Below are 22,910 nucleotides of genomic sequence, written 5' to 3'. Positions count from 1 at the left end.
CAAAGATGACTAAGGAACTGGAGTCCTAGTCATTAGGTCACACTTTTCAGCTGAAGTGCCCACCAGTTTTAAGCTTGGACACGTACACTGTCCATTCAATCTCACAAACAATTAGGGGAGAGAAAGGAACAGGACAGGGGAACTATTCCCTTGAAAGAATCTGCTGCATGCAGACAATGCACAGGAATGAGCAGCTCAAGAGAGCTCCCATGTGAGTAGGAAACAGCTAGAGGTGCATGTGGCTTTTTGCAAGACGCTCGTCCTGCACGCTGCAAAACTCCTAAACACCATATTTGAGGGCCTCTGTCTAGGAGGAGTACCATGGAAACGCCTTGCCCCTTAATCCCTGACAGTACCTTGGTTCCTTCTGCACAGTTTCTTCCACCAAGTATCCAATTTCTCAGGCTTTTTGCATTCCTCAAAGCATTCTGAGACCTTGGCCACTCCCTACACATCTCTTAACAAAAAGGTCCTAAGCCTTTTCCTTCTGAGAAGCTGGCATACACAGCACAGGGCCCTTATGCAACCCTTCAGACACAAACAGCAACTTATAAGTCGCATCCTTCAATGTCTCTACACTCCAGAAACTATGCGAGCAAGCTGACAGCCATCACAAAGAAGGGTGGTTTGGGTACCCTTCAGAGAAAGAAGATCATCAGACTGAAGGAAGAGGTAATGACAGCAATGATTCTGGGAGAGGTTGGTATGTTAACAGTATCACCTTACGTTATGCTGGTTCGCCTATACGAGCCCTGCATGGAAGTCTTTCTTCAAAATGAAACTGAAAACAACAGTGTGTTGTTGACCAAACAGCACAGAAAAGGTTATATCCAAAGGATGTAACCATATCAAATAACAATAACCTAAAAACTTCCATTTTCAAATAAAGAGCTTATTTTTAACCTGTGAGGTAATCCCTTGGGGTTTTTTCCTCTCAAGTGAGTTTTGGGAAAGAAATGCCTAGTCTTGCATCGTGAAGGTACTCTTGAGTAATACATATATTCTATAACTGCTGCCAAAGGCCCGATGGGCAGACTCAGTGCAGAAGTGCTAGCGCTGTTCGCTGGATATCTTTCGTTGCCTGGCTCCTCTGAATTATCTTTTAGCTTTCCAACTTTTTCTCGTTCTTCTGTTTGCAAATATTTTTTCATATGCTTCTTCCTCTTCTTCACCTGACTTTTGCTATACAGCAATAGCAGATGTCTACTAGCTCATTATCTAAAAAGCACCATATGTTTTATTTATTTATCTGAAAATATCAAAAGATTTCTACCAGGAAATAGCACCCTTGTGTACAAATTACTACTCAATGCGGAACATAAAATAAAATTGAAATTAGAAGTTATTTTGCAACCCTGAATATGACAATGACTTCTCCCTCTATAAGACAAAAAGAAAGAAAAAACTATATATCTGGGCAGGGAATTACTGTGATAAAGTTATCACATTGACTATCTGATTTGCAAGACTGGATTTGAGATTTAGTGCATTCCCAATTAAAGAGTAAACAAAGGTGCCCTTGAACATACTGCTATGTGCTTCACAGCTTTTTGTCCTAAAGTTTTTCCTAATTTTATATAAGCAATTCTTGTGTTTAACAATCTTAAAATGTCTAATGAGATTTACACATAATAAATACATAACTTTCAAAATCACTGCTTGATACTACTGTTACTACAATTTTCTCTTGAAAGGAAAAAAAAGAAGGGAAGTTGTGTGAATAATTCTCCCTAACACACCAAAACTGTTTTCCCATAGATTGTCCTGGATCTGAGTCAAATGACATGTTGTAGTGATCTGGAAAAACTGACTTTTTCTCCTCTAGATTTAGATTTCTTTCACTAGTTACTTTTTCCCCCCTGCCTGCATTTCACATTGCTAAAGTCTAGACTCCACATATAACTTTCTCCTTTCTGCACTTAAAGGAACTGATAATCTCTTTAGCTGCACTGACACACTCCCAAATAGAGAGCTTTCTCATCTTAAAAACAGTAAAGTTGTTTCTCTGAAATAGAATTCAAATAAGAGCCTATTCCACAATTATTCCTATTACCTTCATTGCTATCAAGACTATTTCACAGCTTCAATGTATTACTTTTAAAGTCCGTTTCAAGAATTTCAATTTCATGCCATACAAGTCAGAAATTACCATCTATTTCACCTATGTCATTTTTGCGTTTCTTCATTGCTTCCCTGTTATTTTCCTCTGAAAAAACTCAGAAAATGGTTAAAGATTGTACTACTGCCTACAGTAAACTTCTATAATAAGCAACATAGCTAGGAGAAAAATAAATCTTTCCTTTCCTGGACTACTTCAGGGTCTAAGAGGACTTCTGAATTTCCCTTTTGAACATAGCATGGATTCAGCTCAATTTAGATGCCAGTTTGTGGTTGTAACAGGAACAAGCCTCAGATACCATTTTGAACGCTGCCACTTGTTACGGTCCATAATGTGCTGAACATATTCAGATTAATTACTACGAAAACTTAAGAATAATCAAGTGTAGCAAGAGGAGAAAGTCTCTATGCAAAGTAAAATTCCAATTTACAGGACAGTCTCAAATGTAAACACAAAATGATTGTTCGTTTGAAATGAACTTGACTATGAGGTTTTTATGCAGTTTTGATAAATAATTACAATGGATAATTTACTTGTAAGGGACAAAAGACAGTTTCACTGGATAGCAGTATATTGTTTTAAATATTTTTACTGATTATATCCTCTTCACAAACATTTTAATCTGTTCCTCAATAAATTATTTCTTTGTCGTTTAGAACTTCTCATGACTTCATTAAAGCTTGAAAGAAATGAAAGCCAAACAAAGGAGGTTCTTCAGTGCACAGTTCAGACACGTGGATTGTTTCTGTGGAATATGTATTCCATTGGCAAAAATTTTGCAATCTATTTTCTACGTTCTATATTAGACATCTAATGACTTAAGATGTGTAGATGCAGGTAATAAATGTGTCATCGATATTGCTATATTGCCTAACAGACCAAAAAAACAACTTAAAGTAAATATAATCAAAATGAAATAGGAATAAAGTTTCTCATATCCCTACCCCCGCTTTGGAGTCTCAGCAGACTTGAAACAACTGCATTAATGCAGCAAGCAACGGCTTGTAAAAGGATGCAAACCAGCTGAAACATTTGACAGACAGTGTTAAATACCAGAGGATTCATATCAACCACTTTATTTGAAAAGGTGCTTTGATGTTGGCTATCTTTCATGTACCTCTTTCATGGCACATTAATAAGGAAAACTGAGATGGGGTAAATTAAGTCCCAAGGTCATATCTAGAGTTACAGCACTGTGGGTACCTGATGAAATACGGATTAATGCTGCATGAGCACTGAATAAATAAAACCACTTCTGTTAACCACTCAAACAAGTTTTACAAGTAGTTCTGAACTTTATTCGGCACTAGACTTCAGACATCTTAATCCCCCTACACTGCTTTGAAACCTAATTATCATAATGTGAACCCGAATGTTAGGTCCCTTTCAAACTGTGAGTGCTATGAAGCAGAAAAGTAATGGGAATTAAGCTAGTGTAACATTAGAAATGTAGAGGCATAGAACTTGAAAGTGGCATTTGTTAAAGCTGAGAGCGTATAATGTAGATATTCAACAACATAAAACATATTAAAATTGAAAGGGATATTTAAAGCATGTGCAGACACCTATAAAACACAAAAGGACCAAAAATCCTGTAGAATAAACATTTCCAAATCAATTTCTCACCACCGAACTCCAACTTCAAAAGGTATTAACAGGTCCTATTCTACCTCAGCAGAACATTTCTAAGTATTCTAAAACAGACAATTTATACATTAAAGAAAACTAAATGAGAACTTTACAAGACACTACAGATCTTCCCCAATTTGTCACAGTACAGAAGTGTTTGAACTCAAAGAGCAGTAAATTATTAATTAGATTGCTTATAAAGCCTCAAGAGATAGAAAATATTTTGCTGAAGGTGATAGAAAAGGATTTTGTATCAAGTTTAAAACTAAACATAACAAAAAGAAACACCAAGCCACTCAGAAAACAACCAAAAGCATACACTTGTCGGGTTCCATTCTTACTTTACTGCTTATTTAAAACCATCAGCAATTCACAATACCTACCAAACTTTTTCAATATGAGCTGAAATACTTTATTCTAAGTATGCACTAATATAACAAGTAAGTAAGTAAAGTTGGACCAGCAAAAACGTTTGTATTGCGACAATGGAAACATTCAGACAAAAAAAATTACAATTTATTTTTCTAAATATGACGACTGAGTTGTTTGCGTTGTCCTACTCTAGCATAGCTCACCCATCATTCAGACAGTTTTCAGTCCCAAGACACGTAAAATTGACAGCAGTCAAAAAAAAAAACAGTTGCAGTGATCCAAATGTGGAACAAGATTCCTGAATTTTTTCAGTATTTTAATTTAATCCAAAAAGGCCAATGAAATCCTAAAAGTTCATCATCTGCCATGTTAATGCTGAACACACTGTTGTTTCATTTACATTTCTGGTTCTGTTAAAACAAATACACTTGTCTAAAACAGAACATCTGTTTTGGTTATAATACATTGTATCTTTGGCATGAACTCACAATAGAACTAACATAAATAATCAAGAATATTTATTGAACTTTGTAACAGAAACTGATTTGTAACAAAAAACCTAAAGACCAGATATGACTGTCTCTGGGCTCTAATCCAGTCCTAATCTAAGTCAATAAACATAGCTCTACAAGGGAAACTACATTAGAAAAAAAAAAAATTCCTGCAGTTATTTAGGTTGGATGTAGGTATCTGAAAGTGTGTTGGTTATAAAAATATTGAAAAACATTTGCTTTAAATCAAAAACTGTCAAACTGAGTCCGGAGAGTTTTAAAGCCGCAAAAAAGAAGAAAAAAAGTGTGCCATATGCCTCATTTCCTATCATTGTCTTCACCGATTTGTCTTCTTGTCAGAAAAGTTCAGTAAAACTGTAGGTAGTATGTAGTTGTCATTACTGAGGGCTTATTTTCTTAGCTTGTCTTTTACATACTTATTAGTACTAGAAAAACACAAAGTGATGATCAAATAAAATATTGTGATAAAATAATAGCTATCAAATAAATGACTGATAATTTATAATTGATTTATTGATAACAAATGTCAAATAAAGTATCATAATGTTCTTAAGAGACAAACTTATCGGGCTTCGATGAAGAAAATTGTTTTCTAAAATCTCTCAATTTTAAAGGGTAGAATCAGTTAATTTCATTCTTGTTACACAACCAGAGCGGACAGGGGGGGAATAAAGAAAAAAAAAGGCGAAATAGTGCTCTCACTCAAGTCTGTGGTTAAGTGTTCACTGGAGTCCAGTACTGAAGTCAGGAATATCTTCATGTACAATTCTGAAATACTTCTACAGGACTAACATTTGAGTGAATTTCAGCATGTGTCAAAAAAAATTCATTTGCATTGAATTTTAGTACACACATACAATCAACTAAGTGTTCAGCTGGTTATGGTCATTAACGTTCATTACACTGTACAGTGCATCAACTGTACACACTTATATCTACCTACTTGCATACTCTAGTTTCACATTTGCTTGAAAATGCATGATGCAAGCTCCATATAATAGACAAGTTTTTGGGGGGTTTTTGTTTGTTTGCTTGGGTTTTTTTGTTTTGTTTTTTAGAAAAATCACTTCTGATCCCTATCTCCACTTTTAACAATAAATTTAAGAAGTATCATCTTGCAAGCTTTATTTGCAAAAGAAGCTAAATAAGCTAAAGCTATCAGCCATCTCTTTTGAATGACAGCTTAAAACATTGATTGGGATTTTGTTTTTAAAGACCTATAAAACAATCTAGCCTCGTCCGCCAGGCAACTTTATCTGGGGTCCTTTTAAGAAAAAGGCATATAAACTTAAACACGATTGGCAATTCTCCGAAATCTGCATATAGCAATGAACTGAGTTCAATTCCACTGGGCAAGGATTTCTGCCTTCATGCTGCTCAGTGTGAGAGGCTGAATGCTTGGAAAATGGTACAGTGTTAAATGGTAATAGAATGCAGTTGCACTTATGTACTTTCTTCCCTTTTTTTTTTTTTAAAAAACAGTTCAAAGACCGAACTCATTTGTAAACCCATTTGCTTAGTGCTGCAACCTCCTGAAGCAGATCTTCTTTAAGAATGAATTATTCCAATGTTACTTAAATTGGTTTCTTATAGACTTTAAATGAAAACCAACAATTTATACAGATCATTTGATCCAAAAGTATACCACAGGTTTCCACAAAACCGATTAAAGAGCTCTATTCAATCTATAGGTAAACAAAGCCCTCACATTTTCTCTATCATGAGAAAATAAAGTATTCAAGGGAAGATTTCATATGTGGAAACTGAACTGTCAGTCACACAGGGCGTGCACTCTTGCATCATCAAAACATTTTTAAAGATTACCATTTCATGTTTCAGGGTTCCCTCAAAAGGTGTAGTAGTGACCTTGCAATATAAGCCTGCTGTGACCTACTGTTCAAATGATAATTCTATACTAGCTTCTCCATATTTAGCAAAGATTACTTATGTTTTTAAGCTCATACTTAAGTGTTAAAAGGGCTGACATAAATCCAAGATTTAACTCGCAAAAAAAATTAAAGAAAAAAAAAAAACTTAACTGTGAATAAAAAACTAAGAGCATTTCTGCATGGCGGAAAAGAAAGCACTATAGGATAGCTACCATTCAAACCAAAAACAGAATAGTTTAGTTTGAGTTAGACAAACTAACGGATAAAATTTGAAGCTGTAGCAGGATAAATACCTTTACTACTCTCTACTGGGTATCAACAAAATATTTACTCGCAGACCTCTTTGTATCCAGAGTATTAGCAAGCATTTCGTACCATAGTCAGACAACAGGAGCATTAACGTTTGCATTTAAACCTCATTGATCAGGAAGCTAGACACACAGTGCCAAACACAAGTCCTTGGCATAGTTTAAGCTGCGAGGCTGGCAGACACTGTTACAATGCTAATGGCAACAGAGCGAGCTTCAAGAAGAGGAGCTTCACTGAGTGCCGAGTGTCTCTTACTGACTCAGAGAACTACCTTCTTGCTCCAAAGAGCTACAGCCATTTTCTCTTGGCTAGAAGAATAAGTCAGCTTGACTCAGCAGAAAAAGAAGATGAGATGACAGAAAGAACCGCTTTAAAAGTTACATTTAAAAATGCCTGTTAAGTTAAAATGTGAAGAGATTATCATCACAGCAAGCAAAGTGATCTTACCAGTAAACGACATCCAATGGTGCAAAATATTTCTTCATAATTAAGTCAGCAAAGTAAGCTTCTGTTTCTCTGCAGGCCGTACCATTGCCAATCACAATAGTGCTACAACTTTGCACAGGGTAAATAGAAAAATAAAATAAAAACATAAAAAAGAATAGTTATTCTTAATTATTCTTTTAAGTTTTTCTTATAGACAGTTTTTGATGCACAACAATTTTGACGTATAATTATTTTGCATAATACAAGGCCTATGTTTAATAGAACACATGCCTCAGGAAGATCCTGGAACCTCACAAAGATTGGCATCTTTACCGGAACGCAGGCTGATAAAAATAACAACCACCACCCTCCATAAGGCACAATAGGGGAAAAAGAAGGTTGCAAGACTTGTAAGACTAGTGATATCACATTGCGTGTAACCGGACTTCAGCATGACAGGTCGAGAGATGAGGTAAAATTTTCACTCATTTGTGATGGAATTGAGCAGTGAAAATACTTGCATAAAAAAATAAAAATGATCCTTCAAATTCATAAAAGAAATATAATGTATTCACAGGCCTCAAACCCTTTTAACCTCGTATTTCCTTCATCTATCACAAGTCACAAAAAAGGGCAGAAGCCCAAGCAATCAGAATTTCAGTTTCTTAATAGGAACATCATAGTTTGCAACAGCTTGCAAGGTTACTCCCTCTGAATGCCACCACAGCCAGTCAGTCACCAAACCACCATGTTTAAAGACAATCTAATGCTTCAAGACAAACCAAACTATACACAGTGGCAGTTCAGCGGCTGATTCAGTGGACCAGGTGTCTGTCCACAGGGGATCCCAAAACAGCTTACTACAATAACCCTGTAATCATGCTGTCCTCATTTTTGAGTCAGTCCGGAAGTCTATCTGGGCAGGATTTCTTTTGCTTAATACAATTCTTCTGGAAACTAAATGTGGCTTTCCAAACAGGTAAACATTGGTCAGTGATTTTATTTGGAAAGCGGGACAAGGATGTGAGGTGGGGGGCCAAACTTATTCCTTAGCTGAATGTTAATTTCTACTCCTAAAAATTAAACGAACTGACAGAGTTTTATGGAGATACATTCATAGCACACAGCTTTAGTCACAGCCATTCTTGACTTCACGTGCTTCTAACAGATACACAGCATAAAAGCATGAACACAGACTGAAAGAAAAATAAGCCCTGAGCTACATTAAAAAAAGAATAATTCCAGTTAAATAGATAGAACTCTGATTCCACCCAAAGGCCGGTCTTGATATAGTGAGGATTTCTATGCGATTTAGTAAGAAAGAATAATAAGTGCAAGTTTCCTTAGCATACTTGTATTGTAGAAGATGCCTCTTTATCTTCTCAGCTTCACGAAATCCTTGACCAGAGTGCAAGTAGACTACATCAGTATGCAGTATCTGACCTAGAACAATGAAAGGTAGAGCCATTGATAAAAATAGAGATCCAAAAGCTATTTCCTGCCGGACTACTAAAGTAATTTGATGATTCACAAAGAAAACTCTTTAGTAAGCCATCTTTCCCTTTCACTTTTACCTTTTATTATAAAAATAATTATGCTGGGTGGAGGACAGAAATACTTTGGCTGCTAGAGCAAAACTGAGTTGATACATTCTCTAGGTCCTTGAAAACATATCCACGTAACAAATAACGAGCATCTAGTCACACTGAGCAAATAAAACATATTATATTATCAGAGAGAAAAACAGCATTTCACTCAAAATGACTTATTGCTATAGCCTTGTACATTTTATAGATCCATTAAAGAGAAATGAAAATTAGGAATTCAGGTTTAGACTCGCAATCCAGAAGCCAGAACTCCAATGCCAGCTTTGCCGTAACTCCATCTATCAAATTTGGAAACAACTCTGTATTAACTGGTATTGATAGCTCACAGTACAGTAAAGTTTCAGCTGTCATTGCAAGCTAATAACTATTTATTTTACCTTTATTACCATTTCAGGACATGAGAATGACAAATCTTCCCTTCCTCCCTACTGGGTGGACATATTCCCAAAGACAAGGCAAAGACAAAATACGAGGGAAAAACACATCATTTTCTCATAGGTATATAAAGGTATCTCCAGATCAGACTAGGGCACATTGGTAAAGCTTTGTCCTATATCTGTCTGAAAATTGAACCTAAAAGAAGTTCTGCAAACACAACTTTTCTGACTGCTCACATTAACACACATATGACTAAAGGAAAGGAGTTGATTTAAAGAAATGTCCAGATGTCTGAGATGCTACCCACGGAAAAATGCTAAGTAACAGCAAGTATTTAAATTCAAGTTTTTTGTTAATCAATAAAAAAAAAAAATTGACAGGTGTGCTTGCTAACTGCTGAGAGGTACAATTATTTGAAGCTGTACTCAGGAAGGCAGAGAGAATTTTAACTTCTACTTCAGAGAAGAGTAAAAATACCAAAAGAGATACTTGGTTTCATACACAAGAAATCTAACCTTATACCTGAAGAAGGGAATTTGCATCACAGGACGTGTGGAAAGTGTGGAAACACAAAATCTTTTTTTGGTGGGGGGGGAGGAATGATAAAACAGCAGGTTTTGTAACAACTATCCTTTACTGTAATTGAATATATTTAACAGTCCTTTTAAAATAAAAGAATATTCAGAATTAACACTTACTTGTTGGTGAAATAATAGCCAACTTGCAGCCATGTTTGTAGCCAGGATCTACTCCCATCAAAGTACGACCCCTAACAGGGCTGGTCAGAAGCAACTGCCGAAGATTTCTTCCAAACATCATCACAGACTCTTTCTCTGCATCAGATGTTAACTTTGATCTTAGAAGGATGAAAGCAAAAAACATTTTTCCTCCATTTAGCTTTCAAGCACACTTTTGAATAGTTCCAAAGTTCTAAGTTGTTTTCCAATTAGGTCTTCATTACGTTTGAATAAATATTGCATTCTCAATGAATTTTCTGACACTTTTAAAAAAAAGGAATCTTTATATCACCATCTCATTCTGGTTCTAAGAGAGTAGATCAATATTACGAGTACAGTAGAAACACTTCTAAGTTTTATAAAAGCGTGTACACATACCAACTTTCATTGAAACATCCACTCATTATAACTTTGGGTGGAGAGCAGTTTCCCATCAAAGCTTATATCTACTTGCAAAGAAAACTGGGTTTGAGAAAGGCATGGGTTGAATTCATCATAATTTCCCAGTTCCACAGAAAAATCACAACCCAGGAGAAGAGGGATGATCATTTAGGACAGAAATGGACTAGAGAGAAAAAGGAAAGGTCTACTCAATTAATGCTTACACTCTATGACTCACGAGACATCTAGTCTGGTCTACAAATTCCACATTTAACTGGCATAACTGAACTGTGTTGATCTGATGTCACTCTGTGAGCATAATTCTGCTTGCTCGGTAAAACACAAACCTGAGAATTCACAAGTTCATAATATTCCCCATCTTTCTGCTTTCCACATTTTTCAATAGAAAGGATGGAAGTGAGTCACTGCACCAAGGATTGACTTGGATGGCTTTAACACTGTGCAGTATGCATTCTTGTTTATGTGAGACAAATCACAGTCATCTTAAGTGAAGGTGTACAAGACGCACGATGTCTTATTTGTCAAAGGTAGCCAGTGAGAGAACAACTGCTAAGGACAAGTATTTTTGTCATTGTATGACTTCTCATATAGGAAAGCAAAATAGAAAAGTTATGGGATACAAATATTCTCCATCATCTGTTTTTTTTGGTTTTTTTTTTTTTTGCAGATACTCATTTCCATTTCCAACTGCACTCCATGGTCAATAACTAGAATAATTAGGCAAGCAGAAACAGCCTCCATATAACTTTAACACTATCCATACCACTCCTTTCCTTTTATCCATCACTGAAAGGAGCGGACATCTTCAGATGAGGGAGAATTTAAGAGTTTGACTTGAGTGTGCCAAGGATCGAGTCATATACCCAGCTTAGCTCTGTCTCATTGCACAGTGGAAAAGAGGGATCTGGTAAGTCCTCATCAACTCTCATTTGTAAAGTGGACTAGAGATCCTCTTGCCAACCTGTGGTAAACGGTCTGTCCTTCTGACCTCTTTCTTAGCCATTCACATTTTTGGTATGCAGCTTGTGGGTTCAGAAAGACAGGCTGCTTGCTGTCTTCAGTAAGTTCTGTGAATTTGACAGCATTTTACATGCAGCTGATTCTACAGCTTCCCTCACAGCCAGTCCACTGTGCCCATTCTGAAGGTCAGAGCAGTCAAGGAGAAGAAAAAATATTTTAAAGAAACAAGCAAACAGAAGAATGGCTGCAAAACCGCAGCAGGCTTTAGCATATATGGAGAAGTAGCACATTAGAAACCTGACCCCTTCACCCTCTCTGTCCCAAACTCCCCGCGGCCCCATAGGTATGCTCAATTTCAGTTTCATGGTATCTTGTTAATGCTCAGTCAGTTGCTCTTTTCCACACATAACTGGAAGAATCCTCCTTATCCCCCTGCCATGTTGTTTCTGTACAGAGCGTACTAAATTAACAAAGATATTATTTAGAGTTAGATGATGAAGGGTAAACATGCATTGCAAGACTCCACAGAAATTCAAATGTCCTCTCAGCACGAAAGGGCAGATGCTCTGGATATCACCACCACTAAAAACAAGAATATGGGAACTCAGCTGTGCTAGTCCAGACAAGTGGTCCCTCTCTCCCAGTATCTTGTCTCCCACCATGGCTATAAGCAGCTTTCTAGGGAACAGGAGTAACAGCACTAGCATACCTGTCCGATAATCTTATCCTAGCCTCCAACTATTTTCAGCTCAGAACATTTCCTAAGCTTGACATGGCTCATGTCTCAGTAGCCCACAATGGATCTCTTGCCCAACTCTTCGTCCAGTCTCCCACTGAACCTATGTGCATTTCTTACATCCAGAGTCCTTTAGCAAAAGTTCTACAGGTCCATCACCAATCATGTGAATAACTGTCTCCTTTTGGTTGGAAGCTGATTCCTCTTAACTTCATTTGATGAACCCCTGAGCCCTTTTTTTATTGGAAGAGATAGTAAAAAAATTTATCCTTAGAAACCTTATACCACTCATTACACAAGTCTTCTCTTCTCCAACCTTAAGACTGCTAGCCTAGTCAACTCTTCTTCACACAGAAACCACTTCGTACCTTGTTCACTACTCTTTTTCCCCTTCTCTGGGACTTTTCTAGTATTAATACTTTTTTTGAGATGAGGGGAACAGAACGGCACATAATATTCAAAATACAGGCAGACTATAGCACTGGTTCTGTTTTGTCTCCATTCCTTTCCTAAATAATCTTAACATTTCATCTTTTGAGCACCTAACACTTTTGTGGAGCTACCTTCCATAACACCAAAGTATTTTTCCTGAGTGGTGGGGCAGCTCAGAGCTCATCGCTTTCCATGTAAAAAGAGAATTATGTTTCCCCACAAGCATCACTTTACAGGTTATCTCCACTGAATTTCAGTTGCCATTTCATTGCTTGGTCATCCAGTTTTGCAGCATCCTTCTGTAACGCATCACAGTCTGCCCCATTCTTAAAGTATTAAATAAAAACTATCCAAATCACAAAACCACCATCTTCCACAGAGAGTCCAGAGATATGAACTGGAGGTGGTTGGTTAAATTCTAGCCCATGCAGTTAGCATAACAATTTGATATCACTTGTGAGAGACCAGAAAAGACTAAAGCAAATACTTAAGCGTCACAGTCATATGGATCTTCCACACATATGCACAACAGAGGTTCAACCAGCAGCATGTATATGGAAACGACGTTTGTAAGTGGCCTGCAACCAAGAATGGTTGAATGCTCTTGGACTGGAGACTTTGTACAGAGCCCAAATTCTGCCTTTCATCTATCCCAGAAATATGGGCTCCCTATGGCCACAGGCCAAGTTCTCCCACACTGCAAATTCACATCAGTCCACCTGTGAAGGGGGTCTTGCACAGGAATTAAATTTGCCCCTAAACACGTCATTAGTTCTGTGCACCTTATGGAAGGCATGTTTAAAATTGGCATGGATATACAGACACTTTTATAGCAACAGGAAATGTTACTGAAAGCACCAGGTGCACGGGGAGAACATAATGAACGTCCTTTCTATTACATAATATCCTGTCTTTTTAATTTCAAATATAGACCTCTCTTTTCTCTCTAACTGCCTCTCACTCAACACTTGTATCTATGACATGATCTACTGTCCCAAGAACCGGCCCTTAAGTCTAAGTTTTGGATAGTCATTCGATACTTGAACAAATATCAAGCTACTTTGGACAATGTAATATCCTTTTCTTTTTCAGTGCACCATTGGCTTCATCCAGATGGAAAGATGCCCAGCTTTGTGTCTTTCCAATTTCTGACGATTCTCATTAATATGACGGAGATATAAGGCAGGGGAGGATAGTGGTCCTCCTCTTTAAACATAAGAATGATGATTTTTTTGCAAAACAAAAAAGCTCCACACCACTCAGAGACTATGTTATGAAACACACTGACGAAGTCACAATTTCAAGTCTTTCCCTTAAAATCTCAGAAGCACTCAGGAATCAGATCACTAACAGATATATTTCAATAAAAACAAATAACCTAATCAGGACCTATTAGCTTCTGTATTCTCTGCTAGAAGCTTCAGTTTTCAAACCGAGCTTTAGAACTCCCCACTTCCATATACAATCTCAGAGGCAATCCTTTCCATGGAAAAATGTCTGCAAACTAGCTTCAGGTGCGAAACAAGATATACAGAGAAATGTTTGTGTCTCTGAAGACAGAAAATAAAGTATTTCCTTTGAGGAAGCGTGGAAAATTAGGAAAGGATTATCCATTAAAAAAAATATATGTCCACGCCACATCACTTGTATCAAATCCTGATGGAATTATTCCATGCAGTACTGCAACAAAATAAAATGTATTTCAAAGTGCCAAAAGCAACACTGGACATTATTATACCAGATACAAGAAATGATGGTATCCGGCAGAGAGTGGAAGAAAGGAAATTAAACAATAAATAAGGTAACTGTCTTGCTGGCAAGTTTTATCCTTTTGATCACCAGAATTTTCAACACACTCTTGGAAACTTTCTGCTCCAACATTTAATAATTAAAAAAGGAGGGAAGGGACTGGAAATACTAATGCTAAAAGTAGATATTAAGTACTTTAGCAGCCCTTGCTAATACTCCTAAGAAACAGCTTCTGTTGGGAGGGGAAAAAGGATAAAAGAAGGCTAAAGGTTAAGCGGTCATGGGCCAGGAATACTACTGGCAGGTGTTCTGCATTCCTCTCCATAGGAGATCTGTTTCAGGGCTCATCCCACATCATTCAGTTCCTGGGCTTTTCTGCACTAGATACTGCCCATCATGCCAAGTTATCACAAAGAGTAAAACATAAGCAGACTCCACTCCCCAGAACAGGCAGCAAGCTTGTTTTCTTTTCATTTGAGCTTTGTATTCTTTTCATTTGTGAGCTATAGCCAGGAAGGAAGGGAGGAAGGACTGAAAAACAAACAAAACAAACAAAAAAACCCCAGAAAACTGCAATAATCTACCACTGCAACAACCCCTCAGTGTTATACAGAACGCTCCTCATTTTTAAAAATTGGATTAGAAGAAATTAAAAGGTGTTGGCGAAAAAAGACCTGTGATAGGAACCATGAAGCAAAAACGTAAGAAAAGAAGCTTGAAGAACGCTTACACTACATTTCCCTTATTCCTGATGCTGCCAAATACCACTAAAAAGGCAAGTCTTCTCTCTAAAAGAGTTTGATTCCTAGAAGCCTAGGAATGACAACTGCTTTCACAGGCATTTGACAGAAGCCAACACTTGAACTCTCTGTCATGAGATGTGCAGTATTTTGGCCAAACAGTGGATACAGTATTTCCCCTCAGTTAGGGAACATGTACTACATATACTAAGGTCACAGAAAAGAGCGATATCAGCACCTTCAAAATCTCCAAAATTCACGAAAGCGAAAACCAGCTTCACCACAAGGTGAAGACTAGTCAAGTGAGTTGAAGCAATCACGCTTGCAAAGTAATGCACAAACACAACATATTGTAGTGAAGCAACCTAAAAGCCATTAGAAGTATCTGCCGTTCAAAATTTTAGCTGTCACTTCCTTTCAGAGGGGAAAAGTGCCCAGCCAACCACACTCACGAAAACAAGTGCCAGGAAAACAACTCTTCAGCTGAACAGAAACACAAGAGTGCAGCCAGGCAGGTATTTTTCAGATGAGCAATAAGTTATACAACAAATATATTTCAGAACGTGATTGCTGATTTTAGATACCTAATAGCCTGAATAACTAACACAAGTCGTTTCAACATTTCTGATCCAAGAAACCAGGTCTCTGATAAACTCCATTTGAACTCCCTCAAAACAGATTTTGAAATTTAGGTCAGGTAACAGGAAGCTTTGCCTGAAACAAATACGTTAACGCTTTGGGGAGCTTCTCTCGTACTCCAAAGAGAAGAATCACACCATCAGTACTGTTAGCCAGCCTCACAAAGCCCTTGCCGCATGTTTTGTGGGAAAGAAAAGGCCTTCTTACCTAAGAAGGTGCAGAGTTAATATCACCTTTGATACTAGGATTAATTCAGAGGGGTGGAAAAAAAATGGCAAGACAGAAATGTAAGATATAGCAGGACTGTGCTTTTGGCTGGCTGTTCTCTCAGAGGAAGACCTTGCTACTTTTCCGCTCTCAGCTTTTGGTATGAAACAGAGGAAGTGCTGCCGTATTACAGCACAGCTACCAGGCAAGTTTTAGGGCTAGTTTTATAGTACTGCATGTTCCTTTTGACGTTTAATTGAAGACTCATCCATACGTCCCTCAAGAGAAAACATGCTCCCTCAGAGCATGTAAAGGAATTAAGCTAGGTCTTATGCAATAATTCCTCATAAGAAACGTAACAGTATTATTTCTGTTTTAGAGAAGATATATTTTCAGTACAGGGTTTGAAGTGTTTCGGCTAAAGCCATATAATAAATCAAGAACATACTCAAAATCCTTTTCCAGGAGCCTCTTATCCTAGAATTTCTAAGCCACTGGCTACCTAGCTGAACAAGGAGAAGCTCCTATCTTGTTATAATATAAAGAAATCTGACTAATGCAGATGAAGCCCTGTCAGTATAAACAATAAATGGTAGCTTTTTTCTCCTCACAAGGGGACTAGTTTGATACCAGGTTTGACAGAGTCATAGCTCCAGCCATAAAGAAAACTTTAGATGCAAATTAAGCCTGACACAAAACCTCATTAGAAGATAATGCTTTTAGAAAGTAGATTTTCGGCCATATTTGATCATTTCATAAAGGAGCATATGTTCACCATGCAAATACACTATTTAAGGCTAATTTGACACTGAGCTTTAAATTTTCTTTAAATTTAGAACATTTTTAAACATAACACATGTGACACTTCATCTGATGACATTGTTACTTCATTATCACTAGAAATAAGATTATGGAATTCTCTAGAGCCAATATCCATGGAACAGTATCAGAGTAACGTTATTATATTTATCACGAAACGGAGATGACCCATATAAGGCATACTTCCAGCCACACCAGTTGCTTTATCAGTTCCTTTCAGATAGGTAGAAGAAATGGAGTCAGAACAATGCCACCGACATCATTCTTGCAGTGACGTGAGCAGACCCTGGGAAAACTCAGTGCCATAATGGTTAATGCTAATATGAGGATAACGATGCAATTCTGTTATGGTAACGCAGCTCTAAATTATACTTTAATAGATAAATGTACTGTCAGCAATACACAAACTCATAAATATCTTTTCTTCAGTAGCCAGAAGTCAGGTATTTGTCCCTGGCAAGAAATGCCAAAAAAGTAGGCGGCAGGGGAGAGAGGACTGTAAAAAGAACATATCCTAAAAATAATAGACAGATTTGTTATTCTGTGACTTCACAGCAAGATCATTTCTTTACCTCAGTTTAAACCGGATAGGGCCACAAATGAAATCTATAGCACCAAAATATACAGTTCATTTCTTCTGAAAACACACATTGTCAAAAACATACTGATATTTTCAAATGAATACAAGATCCTAATAAAAGGCAGAGAGGGTTTAAGAAATCAATAGTATGAAAATAAGCATTCACCCTGCACTTACCTGAATTCTCTACAAAGGAGAGGATATATAAGGCGCTTATATGCATCCTCTACCGAAATCTGTAGTATCTTCATTAACTCTGGTTTTACAAAGTGTTTTGGTCTCCATCTGTATACCAATAGAAAAAATATATATATATATATATATATATATATATATATATATATATATATATATATGTTTTCAGCACATATGCAAAAACTCAGATAAAAAGGGAATTTTCCAAAAAAGTCTTCTACATTGTGTATTACAAAGTAACACTCCATAAATAGCAGAATTACTACAGCTTTTACGCAATGAAGTCATAGCTACAATTGTGAACAGAACCAGACACTAGTGTGGTTCATGTTATACTGTCAGACTAGGTACAAGACCTACCTTTTTTTTAGATATTAGATTTCAAATCATGTTTTATATTTTATAGAAAATATAAGAAAAATGAATTAAATCTTACTCTTCACTTAGAGAAGCCAAAACTTATCACAACTGAATGAAGAAGTTGGTTCCATGTTATCATTACAATTGTCTTATTTTCTATTCCTTGACACCTAAAAAATGACTAAACATCCTTTACCAATGTCACTAAAGAGCTATTGATGTAAGACATCTGTGCTCAGATAGAAATTCAAGTGCTAAAATAATGCTAACTATTGGAACACAATTCAAATTTCATTTTGAATGCTTTGAGTGTCTCTATTCAAACTGACAATAAAACCTACCAATTTTGCAGCAGTACTTGTTCAAAGTACTTTATATTTAAAGTATAAATAATATTCTAGGAAAAGGCAAAACAAAACCAAAAATGGCAAGAAAACCCAGCATTTTCTAAGCCAAAGTCTTTTGAGCATTCCCTTCTTTAAGAAGAACATGCACAGTGGTCAGGGCCGCAACAATGTTTACTTCAAATTTTGTCCTAAAAGGCATCTCAGTTTCAAAGCTCCCTAAAACGTAGAAGAAATGGAGTCAGAACAACGCCACTGACGTCATTCTTGCAGAATTCTTGCAGAATGACGTCAGATTATTTTCCCCATTAGCCTTTTTGTTTTTGTCAATGTCACTATGGAAAAAAAAATTCCATAAACAACTACACCTGAATAACTGAGACTGTCTATCCAGTGAGAAGGGTTGCGGGATGAAAGGAAGACAGCCAGATATATTGTACTCAAATAGACTACAAACATTTTCTACTACAATCCAGGTGTTTGTTTATGTTTCTTTTTAAAATATTGATAACATTCATTTTTTTTAAATTTGATGTCTTTTTTCCATGCCTCAGTGATATACATACATACATACACACACACAGAGGTGTGGGGTGTGGGTGTGTTTGCTTTTTCCTCCCCCCCCCCCCCCCCTTTTTTTTTAAGCTGTCTGGATAACTTCTGTATGGCTTTTTAAAAATGCAACATGATAGAATTATGGCCATCCGAAAATGTGCCCAGGTGCAGGCCTAGGCAAAAACAGGACTGAATTTCACTCTTGGCTCGTTTACTTATACTCAACTCAGAAATACTGCAAATCCTAAACTGCTCCTACCCAGACAGCTTTTCAGTTGTTTAAGGGGATCTACAATTTCCTGAAACAGCTTTTACTTTTGTAAGCGTCTGCATATATAACAGTTGAGAAATGCGTGATCAAGTCAACACTGCATTAATGCATATAGACATGGGAGCAGAATCAAGCTTACCATTTAGTTTTATAACTTCCAGAGTTTTGAGTGCTTAGCCACATGACCTCATCACTTTGCTAAGAGCTTTTCCTAATTGTTCTACTATACCTATTTTAACTGGAGACTTTTTCCATACATATTAAAACTGGCAAAGGCTTTAATTCCCCTTATTGCTATCCAGTCCTATAAACATGAAAGTTTTACAGGTGGTAAATATGACTAAATTCCCCAAGAAAGTATCCTCAGTACAGATAGGAATGAATTTGGAAAGCTGTTCTCCTCTCTCTTCCATCCACTAAAGCTAGTCAGTAAACCTTTTCTCAGCAAGTAGTTAACACGGCAGATATTTTTACTATCTGCCTACACACAACTAAATGATTCAGGCAAAATCCTATTAGAAATCCTAAAATTTCTACAAAACCAATTCTAGGCATGTCACAAAACCAAGAATATCCAAATAGTACATTCAATTGATAGGAAGTACTGTATTTTTAATACATAAAACTTTATGAGGAAAGAGAAAAATCCACACTGTTGTGGAAAAAAAAAAGCACAAGCATGTCTGTATGCCTTTAAAGATCATCTAAGCCTAGTTAAACTTCTCCCTAAGACAAAATTTTCATTGATTATTTAACAAAGAACTAACTTCTAAAATGCTTTAAATGAAACCCTATTTGGAAAAGCTCCATAAAAATACTATCACCTTACCATGCTCATCAGCCCTCTTTGAACACATGCTCAGAATATGGACCATGATAAACCTAAGTGGCTTTGTTTACTAATCCATCTCAAAGGGTGTATTGCATTATACATCTTCAACAGAATGAATGCAGCTCGGATTACGAACAACTAGTATTAATTAATGACAGTTTCAGAAAGAGTACCGCTAGTCTTTTAGACCTGAATTGCATAAAGCAGAGCTTGAATTTGTTCTCCTCCAACGCATTATATGAAAGTTATACCAAACTGCTAACTACGCACAGAGCATTCCTTTAAAACCTTATGATATGGACTTTACACAGAATCTGAGAATTTTGTCTGGAAGCTGCTGTGAAGTCATTTTTTAGGACGTAATCCCCCTTTGGAAAATTCACCTCTCTTCCAAAGGATGAACTCCAAGTTGTCTTTACTCTCAAAACCAGCCAAGTGGTAACTCTTCTGGCTGTTTCTCATTGTGGTTTTTTTTTTTTCCCATGCCCCAGTTCATGATTACATCTTCAGGACAGGAGCACTCCTAGTGCTAACAGAATTATGCATGCTGTCAAACCACAGGGATGCCATTTTCCAGAAAAAAATTAGATTCGACCCCTATCTGCAGTGTCAGGTTTAAGGATATGTACTCCTCCTGAGTTTTCTGCACAATCCTGAATTTCAAGAAAATACAAATGCTACTATAGGCACAAAAAACATACTGATCTTGCAAGGAAAATACAAGTCGTCTTAGAAGGTGGCTACATGGAGCTCAACACAACAACGAAGAATTCTAGGCCTCAAAACCCATTTTCCATTCACTGGCATTTCACGCTAAAAAAAATTCCTCAAGAGAACAATTAAATGTCAGCATATTCTTTACTAATTCAATAGGCAATAGGTGACACTGTCTTGTGGCTAGCATACTGGCCAAACTCTAGAGCTACGTGATATTTTTGGTTCTGCAACTGATTTTGTGCGTGACCTTCAGTAAATTAGTTAACACTTTTGTCAAGCTCTGAACTCCTTGTCCCAAGCAAACATTCTTAACCTTCTGTTCTACCTAGTAAGCCAATACAATAAAAATAATGTGTGGTAGTCATTTCTAAGCTTCTAAAGCGGAATACAAGCTCAGTAGGAAATACCTGTCTATTTGATAACCCTGCTGTCAGTCATTTAATGATCAAGATCAGAATTTGTCATAGATGTTAATGCATCAAGATGTACTAAAATGATTCCTTCTGAAATTTTTTAATGGAGGAAAATTTGCCCCAATTATTAAAAGCTATGAGCATATATAGCCTTATGAATGCTAAGTATTAATAAATAGTCCAACTTCCAAAGTCAATATTCTTTTTATCTGAGGATGACTCATATAAGCTTAATCAACCAAAAATATCTCAATTTACATCCTACTTTCATTTGTGTAGCACTGACAAGCTGTTCCAATAGATGTGGCCTATAGTGCTTCCAAATTCTGTTATGGACGCAGTAAAAGCAAGAGTGATGGATATTTCTTGCTTACAGAATATAGATTTCGGGGGGGGGGAGGGGAATTTGGAGATTTGGGATTTTGGGGGGGAAGTGTCCTATTCCTGTATTAAAACTTAAATGAAACTTAAAGGGTGTTTATGAATCCTGCTACTTCCCTAAAAAATGATTTACTGTTTCACTCAGATCATACTACCCTATTTGGCCAAGGAACACTTTAATTCTTTCAGGGCTTCCATACCGGAATTAGATCTATCAATTTTCTACCGAGAAGAGGTACATTTTTTTTTAAACTAAATTGCTTTCTTGGAATTGGTGAAGACGGAAAATACATGTTTAAACAGCATCACAGTATATAGTTTAAATATTACAGAAGAATATTTTTTCCCAACTTCTTTCTTCCTCTGGTTAATTGAATTTTAACATGTAAATGTAAGAATCTTTAAGATATTCTCAAAGCAACACCCAATATCTCAATGCGCAAGCAAGATACATACAGTTTGGATAATAATATTCTACAAAGAGGGCCAAAGTCCAGTTTTCAATAAAAAGACTAATATACTGAACGAAATACTGAACTAAACAAAACACACCTAACATTTGCAACAAAATCTCAAAATCTTTGCAACACTAAACAAACCCTGGTACAAGCTTAAAAAAGCAACTTGCCAGAGCAAATCAGTAAGAAATAAAAGAATCACCCAGCACTTGCAGCCCAATTTTCTAACTTAATCAGAGATCACAATGCACAAATTCAGCTCACTGTATATATATAAAGATGGGAATCATAGGCTGAAGACAGTCAAACTTACTTTTGCCTCATAAAACTTTTTTTTTTTTTTTTTAAAAACATGCCAATGAATGCAATTCTGTGTACTTTTGGAACTCAAACTAAAAGTTATATACTTAGCAGATCTGAAATACTATGTTTTGGGTTTGTGGGTTCCTTTTCTTTTTTTTTTCCTCCAAATTTGCTAGATATGAAAATGCTTTTTCAATTTTATCTCATGTTTTGAAGATTGCCACCTTAACACTAATCATGTATACAAATTATTTTTAGAACCTAGAAATATACTCTTCAATTTCAGAAATTCCTCTTGTTAATGACTACTGCATGCAATGCATATTGCAAATTCAAAACATAACCACATTTCATCAAGCCTTTGCACGTTTTTAAAAGTTCAGTTGACTGAAGAATGACGCCAGAATTTCCAAAACATGGCCAAAAGCATCATTTTTTTTTTAGCATAACGCTACAGCAGGTGGAAATATAGAATAAGAATTAGCCATTCAGTAATTTAATCTAATCTAATAAATATTTGTTTAAATTATTCCCTCAATGTAAGAAGGCATGAGAGGTACATTTCAGCATGTAGCTGTTCATGCTGGGGTGAGTCGGGGGGGAAGGGCACGAGGAAAAGGATTTCTGTAAGAGTATGTATTTGTGCAGACCTTTCATTGACACACCACCAACGGAATTCATTCTTCACCCCGTCAGGAATGTTGACCTTCACTGTCAGGATCTTCAGATTTTCCCCTCGGTTAATGGCCAGAATCTGAGTGCAAACATAAATGGCAGAGACAGATGACACACAAAATATCCAAAAGATAAACTTATCAACATTTGTGTACACGCTTGCT

General features: G+C 36.6%; 1 protein-coding gene across 7 annotated transcripts in view; it reads right to left on the bottom strand.

Annotated features, from left to right (window-relative positions):
* The window catches only part of SRBD1 (S1 RNA binding domain 1), a 142,847-nt gene that overhangs the window by 95,162 nt on the left and 24,775 nt on the right, over positions 1 to 22,910 (bottom strand). For all 7 annotated transcript variants that reach the window (XM_068939627.1, XM_068939629.1, XM_068939632.1 and 4 more), the window contains exons 12-16: positions 22,722 to 22,825; positions 17,420 to 17,527; positions 9,940 to 10,097; positions 8,609 to 8,699; positions 7,278 to 7,385 (exon numbers count right to left, since the gene is read on the bottom strand). In XM_068939627.1, the coding sequence (XP_068795728.1) occupies positions 7,278 to 7,385; positions 8,609 to 8,699; positions 9,940 to 10,097; positions 17,420 to 17,527; positions 22,722 to 22,825 (569 nt within the window). The remainder of the gene's footprint in view (positions 1 to 7,277; positions 7,386 to 8,608; positions 8,700 to 9,939; positions 10,098 to 17,419; positions 17,528 to 22,721; positions 22,826 to 22,910) is intronic.

Source organism: Struthio camelus, chromosome 3 (genome assembly GCF_040807025.1).
Source record: "Struthio camelus isolate bStrCam1 chromosome 3, bStrCam1.hap1, whole genome shotgun sequence".
Taxonomy (NCBI): Eukaryota; Metazoa; Chordata; class Aves; order Struthioniformes; family Struthionidae; genus Struthio; species Struthio camelus.
This window is presented reverse-complemented; position numbering and strand designations above follow the sequence as displayed.